We start from the raw sequence: 15,633 nt of genomic DNA, 5'->3' as shown, positions 1-15,633 counted from the left end.
TGCAACAAAATAAAATCAAAGGGAATAACACAACAAATACGTGCCATCAGTTTACCACACTTCTCTCTGCTGCTCTAGATTGTCTCCTTGTTCTTAGGAAATTGTAACACAGCTGAACTCCAAGCATATCTCGATGAAAGGAAGTTTTCAATTACCCAAAGTTAGTTACTTATTTCTTCTCGAAGGTTTAGTCGAACAGATATTTTCTGTAGCTGAAAGGAGAACGGTGCTAAAGTAATCACAGCACGTGGTTTTATGTTTTTTCTCTTGTGTGTTTTGCAGCATATCACTGTATTTGAAGGAGAACTCTCACCTGACTGACGCAGATACCCCCTAAGGCATGTTGTGCTAAAGAAACACCTATGCAGGTAATTGGCTTTTTTTTCTGCTGAAGTTATATTACTTGAATAGCGCTGTTCTCTTATCTAATTAACACCGGCCTCATGAACTTTTCTTATTACTCAGGTGGATCCCACACTAATGAATGTAGGGGATGGAGGCACGGTGAGCAGAGAGATCAGTGCTCCAAATAAAGCGTCTGCTAGCATGGTGGGAAATCCCCCCCAGACGCTCCCCCCTGAGTTCAGAGGAGATGTTACTCTCAGTCAGCAAAATAAGACAACTCCAACAAAAGACTGTAAGACTGTAAAAGCCTGCCCGGACAACTACAACCACAGCCCTGAACTTTCTCCACCTCAACTCCCCAACAATGCACCAATGTCCGGCTTGGTCCTCACCAGCTCAGAAAAGAGAACAGACAAAAGAGCAGAAACCTCTAAGCTCAAAGCTGATGGTTCTGGGGTCTTCCCCACTCCTCAGTGGTCAAGTGGTGTAAAAGTTAGCCAGGAGGATTCACTCAGCCCCTGTCACAGCAATGTGACATCCAATAAGAAATCCCATTCACAAACACAATCTGTGCAAAGTGTCCCACCTGGGTTTCAGTGCTCTACCATGTTTAAACCAGCCCAGCCTGTTGCCTTCCTTCCCACAGCAAATTTTTCCTCTCCACTTTGTAAAATGAATCTTCCACCAGCATTAGGTCAGATTGCAGCATTGAGAGAAGCCACAGCCACTCAGTTTCAGAAAGAAAGCCAGCCTCAAAGCTCAGGTGTTGCTGGGCCACCTCTCATGCGGACCTATCCCTACCCGTTGTCTGTGGCCCGGACTCCGGCTGCAGAGAAAAAGACGGGCACGTCGACCTCAAAACTCAAATCTAACCACGCATCAAGTAAGAATGCGAAATCTGTAGGAGAACATAAATCTTTAGCTTCTGTGGTAGCCTCACCAGCTATTGCCCTACCATTGCAACACCCATCATTAACTTCAGCTGCACCCACTCACTACACCTTGTCTCCGACTGCTGCCATTTGCTGTGGCTCTGCTCTGGCCAACATCGCCTCACAGAGCAGAATGCTGAACCATGTAGAGAAGAGCAACAGCATAGATAAGACAACCATGGGCTCTCTGAAAACCACACCTCCTGCAACAGACGACCACACAGTCTGCTCAGTTGAATCAAGAGATGTACCTCTTGATTTGTCCGCCAAATCAAAACGCCCTAAATGCTTAAATGACCCTCCTGTTACTATAATGGAATCCCACAATAATGAGTCAAATCAGAGAGAATTTCTGAATTCAAAGAAGACTCATTCTGCAAATTACGGCTCCGCTCTGCAATACCCCATCTTACCAAACACCCACCGAAATGGATCTCATCAAAAGCAATTAAATAGGTCTCAGAATCACCAGATCCCAGAGGCCAAACCAGCCTGGGGTAAGGGATCTTCACAAGATTCAATAAAAAACATCCCTGGTACATATGTAGGAGTTGCTAGTCCAATATTGGCTTCTACTCTAAGGGGCAAAGATGGAAAAGGGACGTTTGCGGATGAATTTCAGAGTTTTGCAAAGCAGGAGTTTATATCTATAATTGACCAAGGAGAACATCTGGCCTCAGGAGGAAAGAAGCCATCCTGTCTGATGAAGGGTAACCAACACGCTCACAGTGTCAAGCATGTTAAAAACACCAGCACAACCATAACTAAGAACTGTCCCTCAAAAGGAGCCTTAACCTCTGCGTTGTTAAGCTCAACCAATGCTCAAATTCCTCAGAAATGTGGGCCTGGCAAAACAGCAGTACCATACTCTGCTCCCCTTGTCAGTCCAGCTTGGCAGCAGGCATCTCATCTCACATCATCACATCAAGCTTCTTCTGTTCATCGAAAAATCATACAAGGATCTCCAAAGACTAAGGGCACCGCAGTTACAGACAGTTGTAAGTTTCCAAGTGCCCATCACAGCCCGTCCAAACCTGAGGATGATAAGTGGGAGAGAATGAAGTCTCCTCTGTCTAACCTTGCGTCCATTGTAAAGCAGCAAGCTCTTGATACAACAACACTGACGGATGAAGGTCATTCCCAAGCATCGCCTGTTGCATCACGAAAAGCTGATGGTCTGAATCCACTCGCGGGAAATCAAGACATACAATCTAAGCATACCTCTACTTTTGAATACCCACCATGCTGGTCTGTGGAAAAGTGGCCTAGTGCACCATCTCAAGGGGATTTTACTCAAGCTATGAAAAGACATGACAAGGCAAATGCTGCTGAGCTTTTGGAGAATAACACTGACATGCACACCGGTCAGGGAGAGCACATGAGACTTCAGGTGAAGCAAGGCTCCTCAAAGCCCGCAGGCCAGTCTCATCTCTACGGGAGCAGTGCATCAACAAATGGGAACAGAATGGAGAGTAAACTAGCCCAGGTGTTAGAGGGGGAGATATTGAGGAAAGAAAGTGGGCCGTCAGACAGTCCTCCTGGTGACAAATTGGAGGGCATGGCTGCATCTATTCTTACAGGCCAGTGTGCAGGGGGAGGCGACAAGTTTGAGAAGAAAACAAACGGAACCAAAGAGGAGTCGCCAACCAAAGCAAAAGCTGCTGCCGTCAAACAAAAGAAGATCAGTCCTAAGAAGCGAGCAAAGGAGAAATCTCCAACAGATGCATTACAGAAGGCTGCAGGAAGGAAAAAGCAAGAGACAGAAAATACTCCAACCAAAGTGTCCTCTAAAAAGAAGGTAAATTATTAATTCCTATTACTCTCATTATTTCTCTTTGGTTAAATTTTGAAGAAATATTTAAGGTAGCAATCGTCTTTTAAGAGTTTAAAGAGCGAAAAAGCTATTCAGAGCTCCCTTTCATATTATTAAGTTATGACTGATGATTTTACTTTCGAGGGCTTATTGTGAGTCTCTTGCATGCTCTCTGTCACCACGAGAGGCTCATGATCAATAACCTCCAATAGAGCGTGCTCACTCTGTCCCCTGTGTATTTCTGCAGAAGAAACAATGTGCACCTGTGCTGGAGCAGAGTCTGTCAGCGGGAAAACTTTCCCCTCCAACTAAAGAGGCGATTCCAAGGGAAAAGATCAGTCCCAGCAAGGCCGAGCAGCAAACCTGCAACAAATCAGGTAGAGTCTTTGTTTCTTTCTTAATCCTACAGCTTTTACATTCCTTAAAAAGTCTCCACAGTATGCAAAAATGTGGGTATCTGTAATAAATTTAATGATGCTTTTATTTGGTTAAAAAAAACCGTAGCCTTTTGTTGTAGTATATGGTTTGATTACTCTGGGTTCACATTTTCAGTTTTAGAGCTAAGTAACCTGCAGTCAGTGTCTCAGTCTTACTCTCGGCATAGAGTCTGGTGTGAATGTAACAATCAGATGTGATTTAATCAGTTCCAGATAGCAGTCCTCAGACTTTGGAGACTTCAGCATCTCTCATTAGTCCCGCCGTATCCACCAAGGAGGCCGAAGCCACAGAGTGCTCCTTCCCAAGACTGAGGCGAAGACGGCGGCGAGTTGATGACGCTCGACTTGACCTCTGGGGCTTTGCGACGCCCTCCCCTCCACCCCCGCCAATGCCTCCTCCCCCAGTATCCCCTTCACCCTCTCTGACTCTGGCCCAACCTGTTCGCCGTCCGAGAGGGAGGCCTCGATCAAATCCTCTGCCGGAACGTACGCTACAGGGCAAGGGAAAAACATCTGGCGCTGAGGGTGATACGCCATCTCGTAAGAAACGTCGGCGATGTCGTAATAAGAAGTATCAGACTGGGGAATACATCACAGAGAAAGACAAGCTGGAAGATGGAGAACACCTCGAAGAATCTAACTCTTTGATAAAGGACACTGGAGTCCCAGAAGGTAGAGATCAGTTAAAAGTTATCCTGGTCAGAAGGTTAAAAAAAAAGATTCACATATTACAGTATTAAAAGAGAATGATTTGAGAATCCATGAAGTTCAACATTTGAATACAGCAGCTGTTGAATATTTTTTATGCAATCCAAAGCTCACTAAATGACTGGTAGTAAGTAGTCATTTAATCAGTTAATCAACTGATTAATTGCTAAAAAATAATTTTCAGATATTTAGATTATTAATTGTTTTAAGTCATTTATTATTCAAAAACATCAGTGAAAATAGTCAGAAGTGTAATTGAAAATAAAAATTATTGTTAGTTGTTTTTTAGTCCTTCAAGCACATCAAACATTAGTTAGAAACAGCCTCACAAAAAAGCCTGAATCATTCTCTTTTAATACCATTATACATTAATCCTTTTTTGGCTGCTGACCATAAAAAGCGACAAAACATTTGGCTCTGTTGGCTCGTGACGGGTATTTGTCATCTTTTCTGACGTTTCATAGACTAAGTGATTATTCATTCTTTAAAAAAAAAAAAATCTGATGAATGAATCGGTACAGACAATAATGTAAAGCTCTGTTCTACTCTGTGAAGTAGCCAGTATACATATACATACAAATTTAGCAACTTTTGTCCACAACAACAGAAAAACTAATTTGCCGTGTATTCACTTTAATCTTTTCTGATGGTTGATTTTAGTATGGAAGTAACAAAATGACCAATTCATGTTGCTTTGATGTTTTTCTTCCATTATAATTCAATATTTATTTGGTCAAAATAGAGCCGAGTAAAGCTTTAAAAAGCCCAAATCCTCCAGATGTTATGGGATTTAAGGTAAATGTTAGATAAAATACACATATTAGTAAATAATTTAGTTACTCGCAGGTGACGATGCTGGTTTTCCCTGAGTTCTGAGATTGTTCATGAAAGAAATTTCTGTTTAATGAATTTAAGAATGAATGACTCAAAACTGTCACTTAGCTTGGAGACTCAAGCTGTGTCCATGCTTGTTGCGCACTGCGTTGTCGCTGACAGCTGGTCGCTAGCAGACATTCCAGTCTACGGTTGCCAAGGTAACCGTCTAACGTATTTAATACCCTGTGATAGGTAGTCACTTCAGTACTTCGGTTCAGAAAAGTTTTGCTTGGGACCCGCTCACATTGCGTCTCTGGCTGTTTTTTTCGCAGTAATAAGATGTTTTAGCTCCGCTACCTTTGCAATAACTTTCTTCTGATTGGCTGCCCCTCGAAAACTAAAGATGTAGAGAGCAGGCAGGTGAGGGTGAGAATCTGTGCTCACAGCTAGAGCTGAGCGCCTGGGAGGATGATGTTAATAACGATATTCCCTCTCGCTGACATGATACAGTAGGACTGTGCAATTAATCTGTGGCATGTTTAGTTCAGCTCCAGGCAAGATGATGGAAAGAGAGGCTTTGGTGAGTAGCAAAACCATCAGCTGTTAGGAATCACTTTGGTTTGGTTTTTCTGAAGAAATTACACAAATAAATTCTGGTTAAAAAGTTGAACTTCATCGAGCAGCTCTGTCCCACTGAGGAAAAAGTAGAAAAAAACTGTCTGAAACTTGAGATTTTGACTCACAGGTATTATTTATTTATGTATTTACTGATGTCATTATTTAAAAATTTTCCTATGTTTATATATATAATTGTTCTATTCAATTAATTTCAGTTTTATCTATAGCACCAAATCACAACAACAGTTGCCTCAAGGTGTTTTATATTATATTGTAAGGTAAAAACCTCACAATAATACAGAGACCAGCTTGGGATCTCTCTGTCTATATCTATATATTTCTCTCTAAGAAGATCCACATCATCTATCTGTTAGTGTGGAAATGACATGCATCGTGAGTGTATATGTAGAGAAAAAGCTAGGACATGGCAGATTTGAGCATAAGATTGTAAAATCAGGGTAGAGTAGCTGGCAAACAGCAGTTTTCTTGTTTACGTGGATAAGATGGCTAAGCTTCCGGAAGTACCAGACAGTCTGATATCAGCACCTAAATTATTCCATTCTCCATGTTAGGCTTGGCAGATGGGGATGAGCACAAAGCTGCATCAGTGCATTGTTGATAGATGAGTGGTGTGTAAAGATTAGGATTGTTGGTGTATCTCCTGTCTACCACTCAGTATAACGGCAGGTCTAATTTGCCATTACAGTTCCACAGGTGGAACGTTGTCCAAGTCCCGCTGCCCCCAGTCCAGAGCCTCTTCCCAAGAGACCGTCAGTCACTCGCTCAGGATCGGTTCGCTACCAGGAGAGTGAAGAATCTCCAGAGTGCAATGATAAGCCTTCAGGGAAGAGGAAGTGCAAAAGCAAACACCTATGTGACAGTGATGAGCCGAAGGTAAGCTGCCGATGCTGCTTGTGGGAGGATAGCGCATCACAGATCATGCATAGTTGATAGAAACAAGGTACAATGGATATACAAGCTTACAGTGCCCCCCTGTGGCCTGATTGAAATTTATGTTTCTCACGTTTGTGATGGCAGCTGGAAGTTCTCTAATCAGTAAATCTGTGTTTTAGAATAAGACCAAACGCTGCAGTTTGGGCAAGAGTAGCGTCTCCCTCACCTTGGATGATGATGGAGCTGATGCAAAAGTACCAGTTAGCCCATCACCAGCTCCAAAAAGTTTGCCGTCCTCTCCATCTAAAAAGAAAAGCTCATCAGGAAGAAGCAGCGGTCCAGATTCTCCGACCAAAAGGCCCGTTCCTCCAGAGGTTCGCCGGCTGATTGTCAATAAAAATGCAGGGGAGACCTTGCTGCAACGTGCTGCGCGCTTGGGCTATCAGGTACAACCCGACACTGGTAACAGGAATTTTGACATCAGTGGAAAAAATGCATGATAATCTGACAGTTTATCTTTCCTTCCGGTGTTCTGCAGGACGTAGTCCAGTATTGTCTCGAAAAGGACATCCGGGAGGTCAATCGGCGTGATAATGCCGGTTACACAGCTCTCCATGAGGCGTCCTCCCGGGGCTGGACTCAGATTGTCCAGATGCTGCTGAACAATGGTGCAGATGTCAATTGTAGTGCTCAGGATGGAACACGGTGAGGCTTCATGCAGCATGACAGTGGCTTTATAATAGAGAGATGTGTTACTTGAAAAATCTTGAAATGAGATTCATCCACAGAAAAGATGGTGGTGGAAGTTTTTTAAAAACCTATTTAAAGATAAGCTTTTTAAAGACTTAATTTGGGGCATATTAGTAATTTTTTAAGATTAAACTGGGGATTGTCTACATGACATTTTTTATGTCCTCATGACCATTGAAGTTAAACTATTTAGATAATGCTTCAAAATATCTGCCCAAATAAGTGCCCAGATGTCTTTCATGGCAAAAGTTTCTTCTAGCAGGACTCTTCTTGAGTTACTTGTCATATGTGTAACCTTTGTAATAAATCTAAGCATGACCCCTGGAAACAGCATGTATAACTAAAGTTAGAGGTCATTGTCCTACAGTCTTCAATATTTTCTGTGTAATGTAAAGTTGTGCAAATGCTAAAAGTCTTTTGTGTTTTGTCTGTTCCCCTCAGCCCACTTCACGATGCAGTAGCAAGTGATAACTTACCAATAGTCTGGTTGCTTCTGAACCACGGTGCAGACCCAACTCTGGCAACCTACTCTGGACATACACCAGTCAAATTGGCACATAGTGCAAGCATGAAGAAATTCCTCACAGGTAGTTCATGCTTCTTATTCACCTTTACACCACTGGACAAGAGATTAACAGTTTATTCTTTGTTAAATTCATTTTTTTAATCATCAACAAACATTTGGTGACACAGCAAATGCTTTCATAAAGCTATTTAGAATGAGACGGGAAAATAAATAATTGAAGTTGTAACTTTACAGTCATCCATCAAGCAGTGTGTCAACACATTAGTAAACTCTGCGCCCACTCCCACTGCATCGCTTTTGAGAATTAAACAATACAGGTTGCATGAAGAATACATAAGAATTTCAGTCAAATCTTCTTCCATCCACAAAGAGCCTGACAGTTGTTTAAATCGTTGTTTTTGTTGTCTTCCAGTTGAATCTGGTTGTGTACTAGGAAACTGAAACAAACTGAGCTCATCAAATATGTCTTGTGACTGTGACTGATTAGGTGTTGATTGATTTATGCTTAATCCTGTTAGGAATGGAATGAAATGTTTGTCAACTGATATCACACAAAGCAGATATGACATTAGATAACGGTCCAGTGCACTTGTGAGTTGGGGAAAATGAAAATCAGCAACATGTGGGTGTGGCTGTGGCTCAGGTGGTTGAGTGGGTCATCTACAAACCTGTGGATCGATGCCTGCGTGACTTTTCCTGGTTATGTGCTGAAGTATCCTTGGGCAAGATGCTGAACCCCAACACATCCAAGAGAGTGTTTGTGTGTGTGGATGTTAGAAAACAATTAGGAGACATCACTGTGTGTTTGTTATAAGAACCAGCATCCCTGGTTTGTTTTTGTTTTTTTTAAGTAACAAGGAGAATTTAAGTAAAAAGCTGCAGCGATGAGCGGCGATGAGCTCTGACACGTCTGTTAAATTTGGAAGGACTTTTTAATAGATTGCTGTTCTGTAAAAACAGAAGAAAAACCTTTCTGAACAAATCATTTTTTGTGCTGTAAGCTTTTAATTAATTTTTATAAATAAGCATTAGGAAGGATGACATATGATTGCTGTAAGTTGCCTCCCTGGAATCAGTTAAAATCTGCTTTCCTCAGAAACTGTTCCCCATCCATAGTTACTGCTTTGTGTGGCTGCAAGAAAAATCCCAAAGCCAGCTTGTTACAAACATGACCACTTTCATGCAATGCTAAAGGTGTCTTTTCAGCACTTTGCCAGGTTAAACAATAAATAATTCACATAAGTCAATGTTTTCTTGCTGCTGAATCTGGGTAGCATATTAGTCTCACGTCGTACGTGCATCTCCAGGCAGTTTTTACACATCAACAGTGTTGAGAGAATAGAGTGCGGATATTATCCAGAGTTGCACCACACAACAGGAGATGGATGATGTCAGCCACGTTCTCACTGCACTGTCTGGTTGAGGTGAAGGGTGGCAGCTCAGATGAGCATGCACGAGGCAGGCCACATGACGCATTTTCACTCGCTGTGAATTCAGACTGTCAGACATCACCCCTGCCTACCGAGCAAACACCATTTACTGTCCGATCTCATTTATTAGGGCACTTTGATTGTCATAGACACAAAATTACTTACAATTTTGGGTTCTCACAATTATTAAAAATAATCAGGGTAAATTGTTTGCATTCTATTTCACAGTGAAGTTAGAGGTCCCCGTCTTTGTTTCGTCTTTCAGTTCACCAAACTTTTAATTTTGTTGCTCTCTACGAGCTCACAATTACACTCCACCAGGCTGTGGCTTGTTTAGTTCAGCTCATATCTCTTTCGTTATGTTTTATCAAATAGTTTTTTGTAGAATTCGTGTTAAAATTCAATGAAAGCCGCAGTAAAGAAGACAACTTGGTTATTTTTATTGAGTTTTGTCTGTAAGTCTGTGAATAGTGGTGTTAAATAATTGTGGTCTCAGTTTTGACTAAAATAACTGTGTTTATATTTGCCATAATCAAGCAGCTCTGCTGCAGTGCATGTGTGAAAGTGGCTACAGATAAACAGAGAGATGAAGGCTCAGTAGATGGTACAGAAAGACAGACATACAGCTCTGATGGCCTGTTTTCTCCTTGCACTGGTAGCTGCACAGAGCTGCACAATGGACCGTATTACATGCACAAGCTTTAACTTTGTTTTCTTTGCTGATGGTCTTAATTTAGTCCACTTTTCTTTCACCCTTATACCATTGTACGTTTTGCTTGGTCCAGAACAAGCACTAGCATCAGCCTTCATCCACATATTTCCATGTAGAAGTCATAACATGCAAACAGCCAGAGTCATAAAAAAAAATAATACCACATACTTTTTCTTTTCTCCAGAATATTTCACAGACCTGGAAGGCCGCAATGAACAGGATCCTAGTTTACCCTGGGATTTCTACAGCAGCTCGCTGTTCGGTGAGTAACCTTCACGCTGAACCTGTCAGTCTGCTGAATGTCAGCCCATTGATCAATCAAATACTCAGCTTTAATTTGTAAGCATGGTGGCATAAAAGTAATTGAAATTGCATTCCTGTGCTGCTCCTGAGTCACAGGGAATGGAAGCCAGTTTATAGACTGGGCTCAAGCTTGACCACTGGCACATGGAGGGGGTGTTAGCTTTGAGTATTAGCATCCATGTTTTGTTGTAAACAGCCACAGGGAGCCAGTTATCCAGTGGAAGGAAAGCAGGATTAGAGTTGCATGGAGGAACTGAAGGAGACTAAAGACAAAGTGGTCTACAGCTTCTGAACAGTCTGAGTGACAAAAGATAATCAGGTTTTATAACTGCAGCTGTTTGTTAACTTAGTTTTTTTGTTTTTCATTGAGTAATGCCAGCTATTTCAGTCATTTTATCAAAATCTGCCAGTCAATGGCAGCATGGATCTTATAGTTGTCATTGTGCGCTTTATATATCCACTGTAGAGGTTTGTATTTTGTTTTTATACTGGTTTAAAGGAGACCTTTATGTTCATTTCCACTTCAGTGTTTCTATTCATTGACTGAACATGTGCAGGCTATTGGTTCATCCTGCCTGGAAAAAAAGCTGTTTTAGCTCCTCTCCCTTTAAGCCAACTGTCTTCTAACTGGAGTTTATACGTGTGTGTGTGTGTGTGTGTGTGTGTGTGTGTGTGTGTGTGTGTGTGTGTGTGTGTGTGTAAAAAAAAAAAAAAAAAAAAAAAAAAAAAAAAAATATATATATATATATATATATATATATATATATATATATATATATATATATATATATATATATATATATATATATATATATAATTTTTTTCCCATCTGCTTTTATATTTGAAGCTGTGACTGACACCATGAAGTGTGTTTATGTGTATTTTTATATGTCACCAGTATGTGTGTAACTGTTGGTATATACTGCCCACTAGAGGGCATGCAGACCTCGTTCATTAGTACAGTAACAGCCAGCTTGTCCGTTCTTCCTCCCTTTCTCACCTCAGTGAACTCTTCCCTTCACAGAGACTGACCAGGAGCCGTGCTGGGACTTCCTGCTGTCTGAGCAGAACCAGGAGTTGGAGGAGAATGTAACGGGGAAGACCGAGCAAGAGTCGGACAAAGATTGTCTTATGTTCGAGTTCTCCTCTGAGCCTCTGCTACCCTGCTATCACGTGCAGGTGTCATTAACACAGGGGTAAGTTCATAACGATGAGAGTTTACTGGCGACAAACCACACGGTAATAAATCAGATTTTTGGGGGGTAATACAATATCAGGCCTTCCTGTTGCCACTCAAATGTCATCTAAATTTGGTCACCGCTCTGCAATATGCCTAAGAATTACAGCAATTTAGGTCAGATAGGCTATGATGATAGCAGATACTGATGGTTAAGACTTATAAGTAAACAGCAGTTGCTTCAGCTTCTGGTACATAAACATTTATTGGAAATGTACTAAAGATATCTGCATGATGTTCCCAACCAACATTTTTAATGTCATGAGTTGTTATTGTTCCTGAGTGTAAAGGGGAACAAGTGCAGGATGATGAGGAATATTTCTGCTTTTTTGTCTACAAAAACACAATATTTAAGCTTCAGTTTCATTGGTCAGGTACTTTAATTACTATCAGATGGTGATGCTAGTATGGGGAGTTATCAGATGTTATTTCTGCAAAGACAACCTTAATAGATCAGGTCATTGCCTCAGCATGTGTTACCTTTGCCAAATAGGTTATGGGTTTAGTTCGGTTTGTTGCATTTTTGTAGGATTACTCAGACATTTGAGGGATTTACATGGGGCATTTACCAGAGTTGGGGCTTGGCCCAGCTTAGTAATGATTTAGTTTTGAAGCTGATCTGGATCCAGGACTTTTTGGAAGGATTCTTAACCAGTGTGCAAGCGGGCAAAATTGGATATTTCCCATCATTTTGGGGCAACCATATTTTTTTTCAGGTTATGCCACTGCTTTGTGACACTTGAAACGATACGATACTTAATAAGTGTCTCTGTGGTGCATTAATGTATTGTTGCCTTTGTTGTCTGTCTGGACAAAAAACTGGACTATAGTTTCATGTTTGTTCATTTGACGACGCTTACACCTAAACTGCCAGCTCTCGTGTTGTGCATGCCACCTTCAGCTGATGTCTGATGTTTGGCTTTTGCAGTTTTTGCAACTGGTTCCTGCTGATGGATGTCCTGAAGCGCCTGAAGATGTCTGCGCGGATTTTCCGGGCACGGTATCCGCACTTGGAGGTGGTGAGTTTGTCGCACGCTGAGCTCTGGAGGCAGGTATCGGTCAGCCAGGTGAGCTCCGCTTTGGCTTCTCCCTACAAAAGCAAAACTAAGGAGGAAGAGAAAGAAGAGGACGAAGACGGACTTGTGGATCTGGTGCGTTGTGTACCGGAGCTCCAGAGACTACTGGGTTCCTCGATTCACATCCTACAAGAGGACGAGGAGGAGGAAGAGGAAGAGGAAGAGGCAGTGACAAACACAGGGAAGCCTCACAGCCGATAGCCTCTCTTGAGCTGCACCCCAGCACCACGCAAACTGTCATTTTGTCAGCCTTCCCTCCAGGCAGCAGCTCAGTGGAAACCTCTCCGTCCGTTGTAACGAGGGTCAAAGATTTTATCTCCAGCTACAGTAACGACTGACACTCCACCGATGACCTCTGACCTTAGGCAGAAGTCATCTGAAGGACCTGCACACAGGAGTTGTCGATGCTGGATAGCAGCTTTCAGGTTCCTATCTATAGGTATATTTGAATACATGAGAACTATTGAGTAAACCTTTTTATTAATTATGTATGTACATGGTAGTGTATATGTATATCTTGCCATCAGGGTAAACACATTTGATTCTATAAATGTATTCTTGTGGCAAGGGACGGATAATGTTTAGGACTTTTTTGTTTTAGTTTGTTCCTGAGGGAAAGCGATATTTTTCGACGGGAGATAATCCAAGGCTTTTATCTTGGTGAACTCTTGCGTACAGCTAAGACGCTTAAGTCAGGGAGGCCATTGGCCCAGATGGTTTCTCTGTCAACCTGAGAGATCTGGAGACCTGCAGAGAAGAGATCGTGGCACATAACATTCAGACCTAATCACCCGCTCAGAGCCTCCTTTCCATTTTTCACTTCCGGTGTCCTCGAGATCATTTCTGAATGGACCTGATAATTTAAAGTGTTGATTTTTTTGTCCTGTGCATTTCACATAGTGAGGCAGGCCCGTGAAAGCTGTTCCGGTCCCTGGTTGCAGTATCAAATAAGGCTGTTTCGGACATTGAGGCGGAGAGTTTGTTTACAGAACTGGACAGACAGTAGTCTTCTCTACGCGTCCTAATACAGAATCCTGTGGATCTCTCTCAGAGGAAACTTTCTACCATCTCTGGAGTCCAGAGGAGCCACGACTGTCCCCCAACTTCCCAATATGGTGTTTCCAGCTCCCAGAGTGCTTTGTGTTGCAGTGTTTTATTTACACTGTTTGTTGTGCTTAATTTAATAGTCATTAATATATTTGATCTCTTGTGTATCTGACAACCCTATCTATGAAAAATGCTTTCTATGGTTGGTGCTTCATTCTGAAATGTACTTATTATTAGGATCCCTTTATTCTGAGATTTCCCTCCTTCATTCAAAAACAGTATTTCAAAAACAAAGGAGAAAAAAAAGGAAAAAAAAAAAAAGCAAAAGTACAGTTTTATTGTACTGGTGCTACTCTAGATTTTGTGTTGACAATCAATGAAGTTTTGGTTTGAAGTCACAAACTAACAAAAGATATTTAAGATGAAGAGACTTAAGGTGTAAAGAAAAGTATAGTTTAGTTAAAGAAAATGGGATACAACAAGTGTGAGATCTTCAGAGAGCCTTTTATTTGATTCTTTTATAAGAAATAAACAAGAATAAAGCATGATTGTGAATCATAATTTAATGTCTTTTATGTCAAATTTATGTATAAAGTCCAATTTTGACATATATTTCCTGGTGCGATTAATAATAATGATAATAATACCAATATTAATAAGAAGACTTTTGAGTCAAGAAAGACTTCTCAGTGGGGCTTCAACTGCTTTACAGTTGAGTTTAGCTCGGTAATAAGCTTTTCCTCCCTTTGTTCAGTAAACAATAAAGCCCTGCCTGCCCTCGTAGTATCTTAATATAGCATTTGTATTTATTTATTGCACCTAAGATTATCCTGTAGCTGAATTGTTGGATTAATTGTCTCCTTTTAAGTTGTTAAAAAGTCATTCGTGTGCTCAAACTCATGAACAAGTTTACAGTTTAATAACAGCTGAGCAAACGGTGAGGTATAGTTTCAAAGCTGTAAACCACTCAGCTGACCTCAGCTTGAGTTTGTTCTGGTAACTTCTGTTTACGAGTGCCAGTGTGGGAAGGGATAAGTGACTGTGTGCTTTCTAGCAGGCTGCTCTTCGACCCGTCCAGTGATGGTTGTTCCCATCATTGTGGGCTGCAGTGATCATGATTTTTTTTCTGGCTATTATCAGGTTTTTGTAACAACAACAACAACTAAAAAATGCTCATAAAAATAAATAACTGACAACAAAGAATTTAATTAGGTGGAAAGAATAAATTATTGACTAAAAAGGTGTAGGTACACCTATTCTGTTTATACAGTATATGCTATATGGCAACCGATTTATAGCTATATTTCACCAAAAATAAAAACAACACAGTAAAGAATATGGAAAAATGTGTAAAAACTGTTTGGTTTTTACACAGTGGTTGATGTATAACTTCCAGGGGGGAATAAAAATCTAAAAAATCTAATCGGATAACTGATCAGAATAAGTTCCCAGGGTTGTTTTGACTTGCTTGTAGAAAGACTTTGTCACCCTGCTGGTGATCTGTTGGTGTAATAGTATTCCTGGTCTGTAACAGAGCTGCAGGTTTAGTCATTTGATGCTGATAAACAAATGTCAGCAAGTCTGTCAGTACTAAAGCTGAAAGCAGCAACCTACTGTCTTTTAAAGCTGTTCCCAGTAATACATTTAAATGTAAGATTTAGATAGACTAGCACTTTATGATTTGTGTGCATATGTTGTTTTTTTCTTTGTTTTTTAATCATAGGGCTTGGATGCAGTTGTGGTCAAACAGTCATCAAGGGCATGAATATCGTGGGACTTTGAGCTTTTAAAGATTTCTTTTAAATGCTCTTTTATCAAGGTGGAATGATTGCGCAGCATTCATCTTTAAGGAAAATAAGAATTGGGTGCAGAAGTTTGAATTTATTTGGGCTTTTCTCACATCAACAGAGGTTCGAATGTTACATAAACCCATTTAAATGTTTTAATTATAGTAGAACCTTCAGCACCACTGTCTTTTAATTTGACAAG

The 15,633-nt window shown here is 40.9% G+C and overlaps 1 protein-coding gene across 7 annotated transcripts in view; it reads left to right on the top strand.

The window, feature by feature from the left end:
- The window catches only part of bcorl1 (BCL6 corepressor-like 1), a 29,212-nt gene extending 15,007 nt beyond the window's left edge, over positions 1-14,205 (top strand). For 6 of the 7 annotated variants that reach the window (XM_063494706.1, XM_063494703.1, XM_063494717.1 and 3 more), the window contains exons 2-12: positions 283-368; positions 466-3,075; positions 3,338-3,467; positions 3,735-4,199; positions 6,376-6,563; positions 6,743-7,009; positions 7,102-7,268; positions 7,755-7,900; positions 10,166-10,243; positions 11,309-11,480; positions 12,450-14,204. In XM_063494706.1, coding sequence (XP_063350776.1) covers positions 363-368; positions 466-3,075; positions 3,338-3,467; positions 3,735-4,199; positions 6,376-6,563; positions 6,743-7,009; positions 7,102-7,268; positions 7,755-7,900; positions 10,166-10,243; positions 11,309-11,480; positions 12,450-12,798 — 4,578 coding nt within the window. In that variant the 5' untranslated portion in view covers positions 283-362 and the 3' untranslated portion in view covers positions 12,799-14,204. Of the gene's footprint in view, positions 1-282; positions 369-465; positions 3,076-3,337; positions 3,468-3,734; positions 4,200-6,375; positions 6,564-6,742; positions 7,010-7,101; positions 7,269-7,754; positions 7,901-10,165; positions 10,244-11,308; positions 11,481-12,449 lie in introns of all 7 variants that reach the window. The other variant, XR_010096324.1, reaches the window with a different exon arrangement.
- The last annotated feature ends 1,428 nt before the right edge of the window (positions 14,206-15,633 follow it).

This window comes from Pelmatolapia mariae, linkage group LG2 (genome assembly GCF_036321145.2).
Source record: "Pelmatolapia mariae isolate MD_Pm_ZW linkage group LG2, Pm_UMD_F_2, whole genome shotgun sequence".
Lineage (NCBI taxonomy): Eukaryota > Metazoa > Chordata > Actinopteri > Cichliformes > Cichlidae > Pelmatolapia > Pelmatolapia mariae.
The sequence above is the reverse complement of the archived record's forward strand: the minus strand, read 5'-3'. Positions and strand labels throughout refer to the sequence as shown.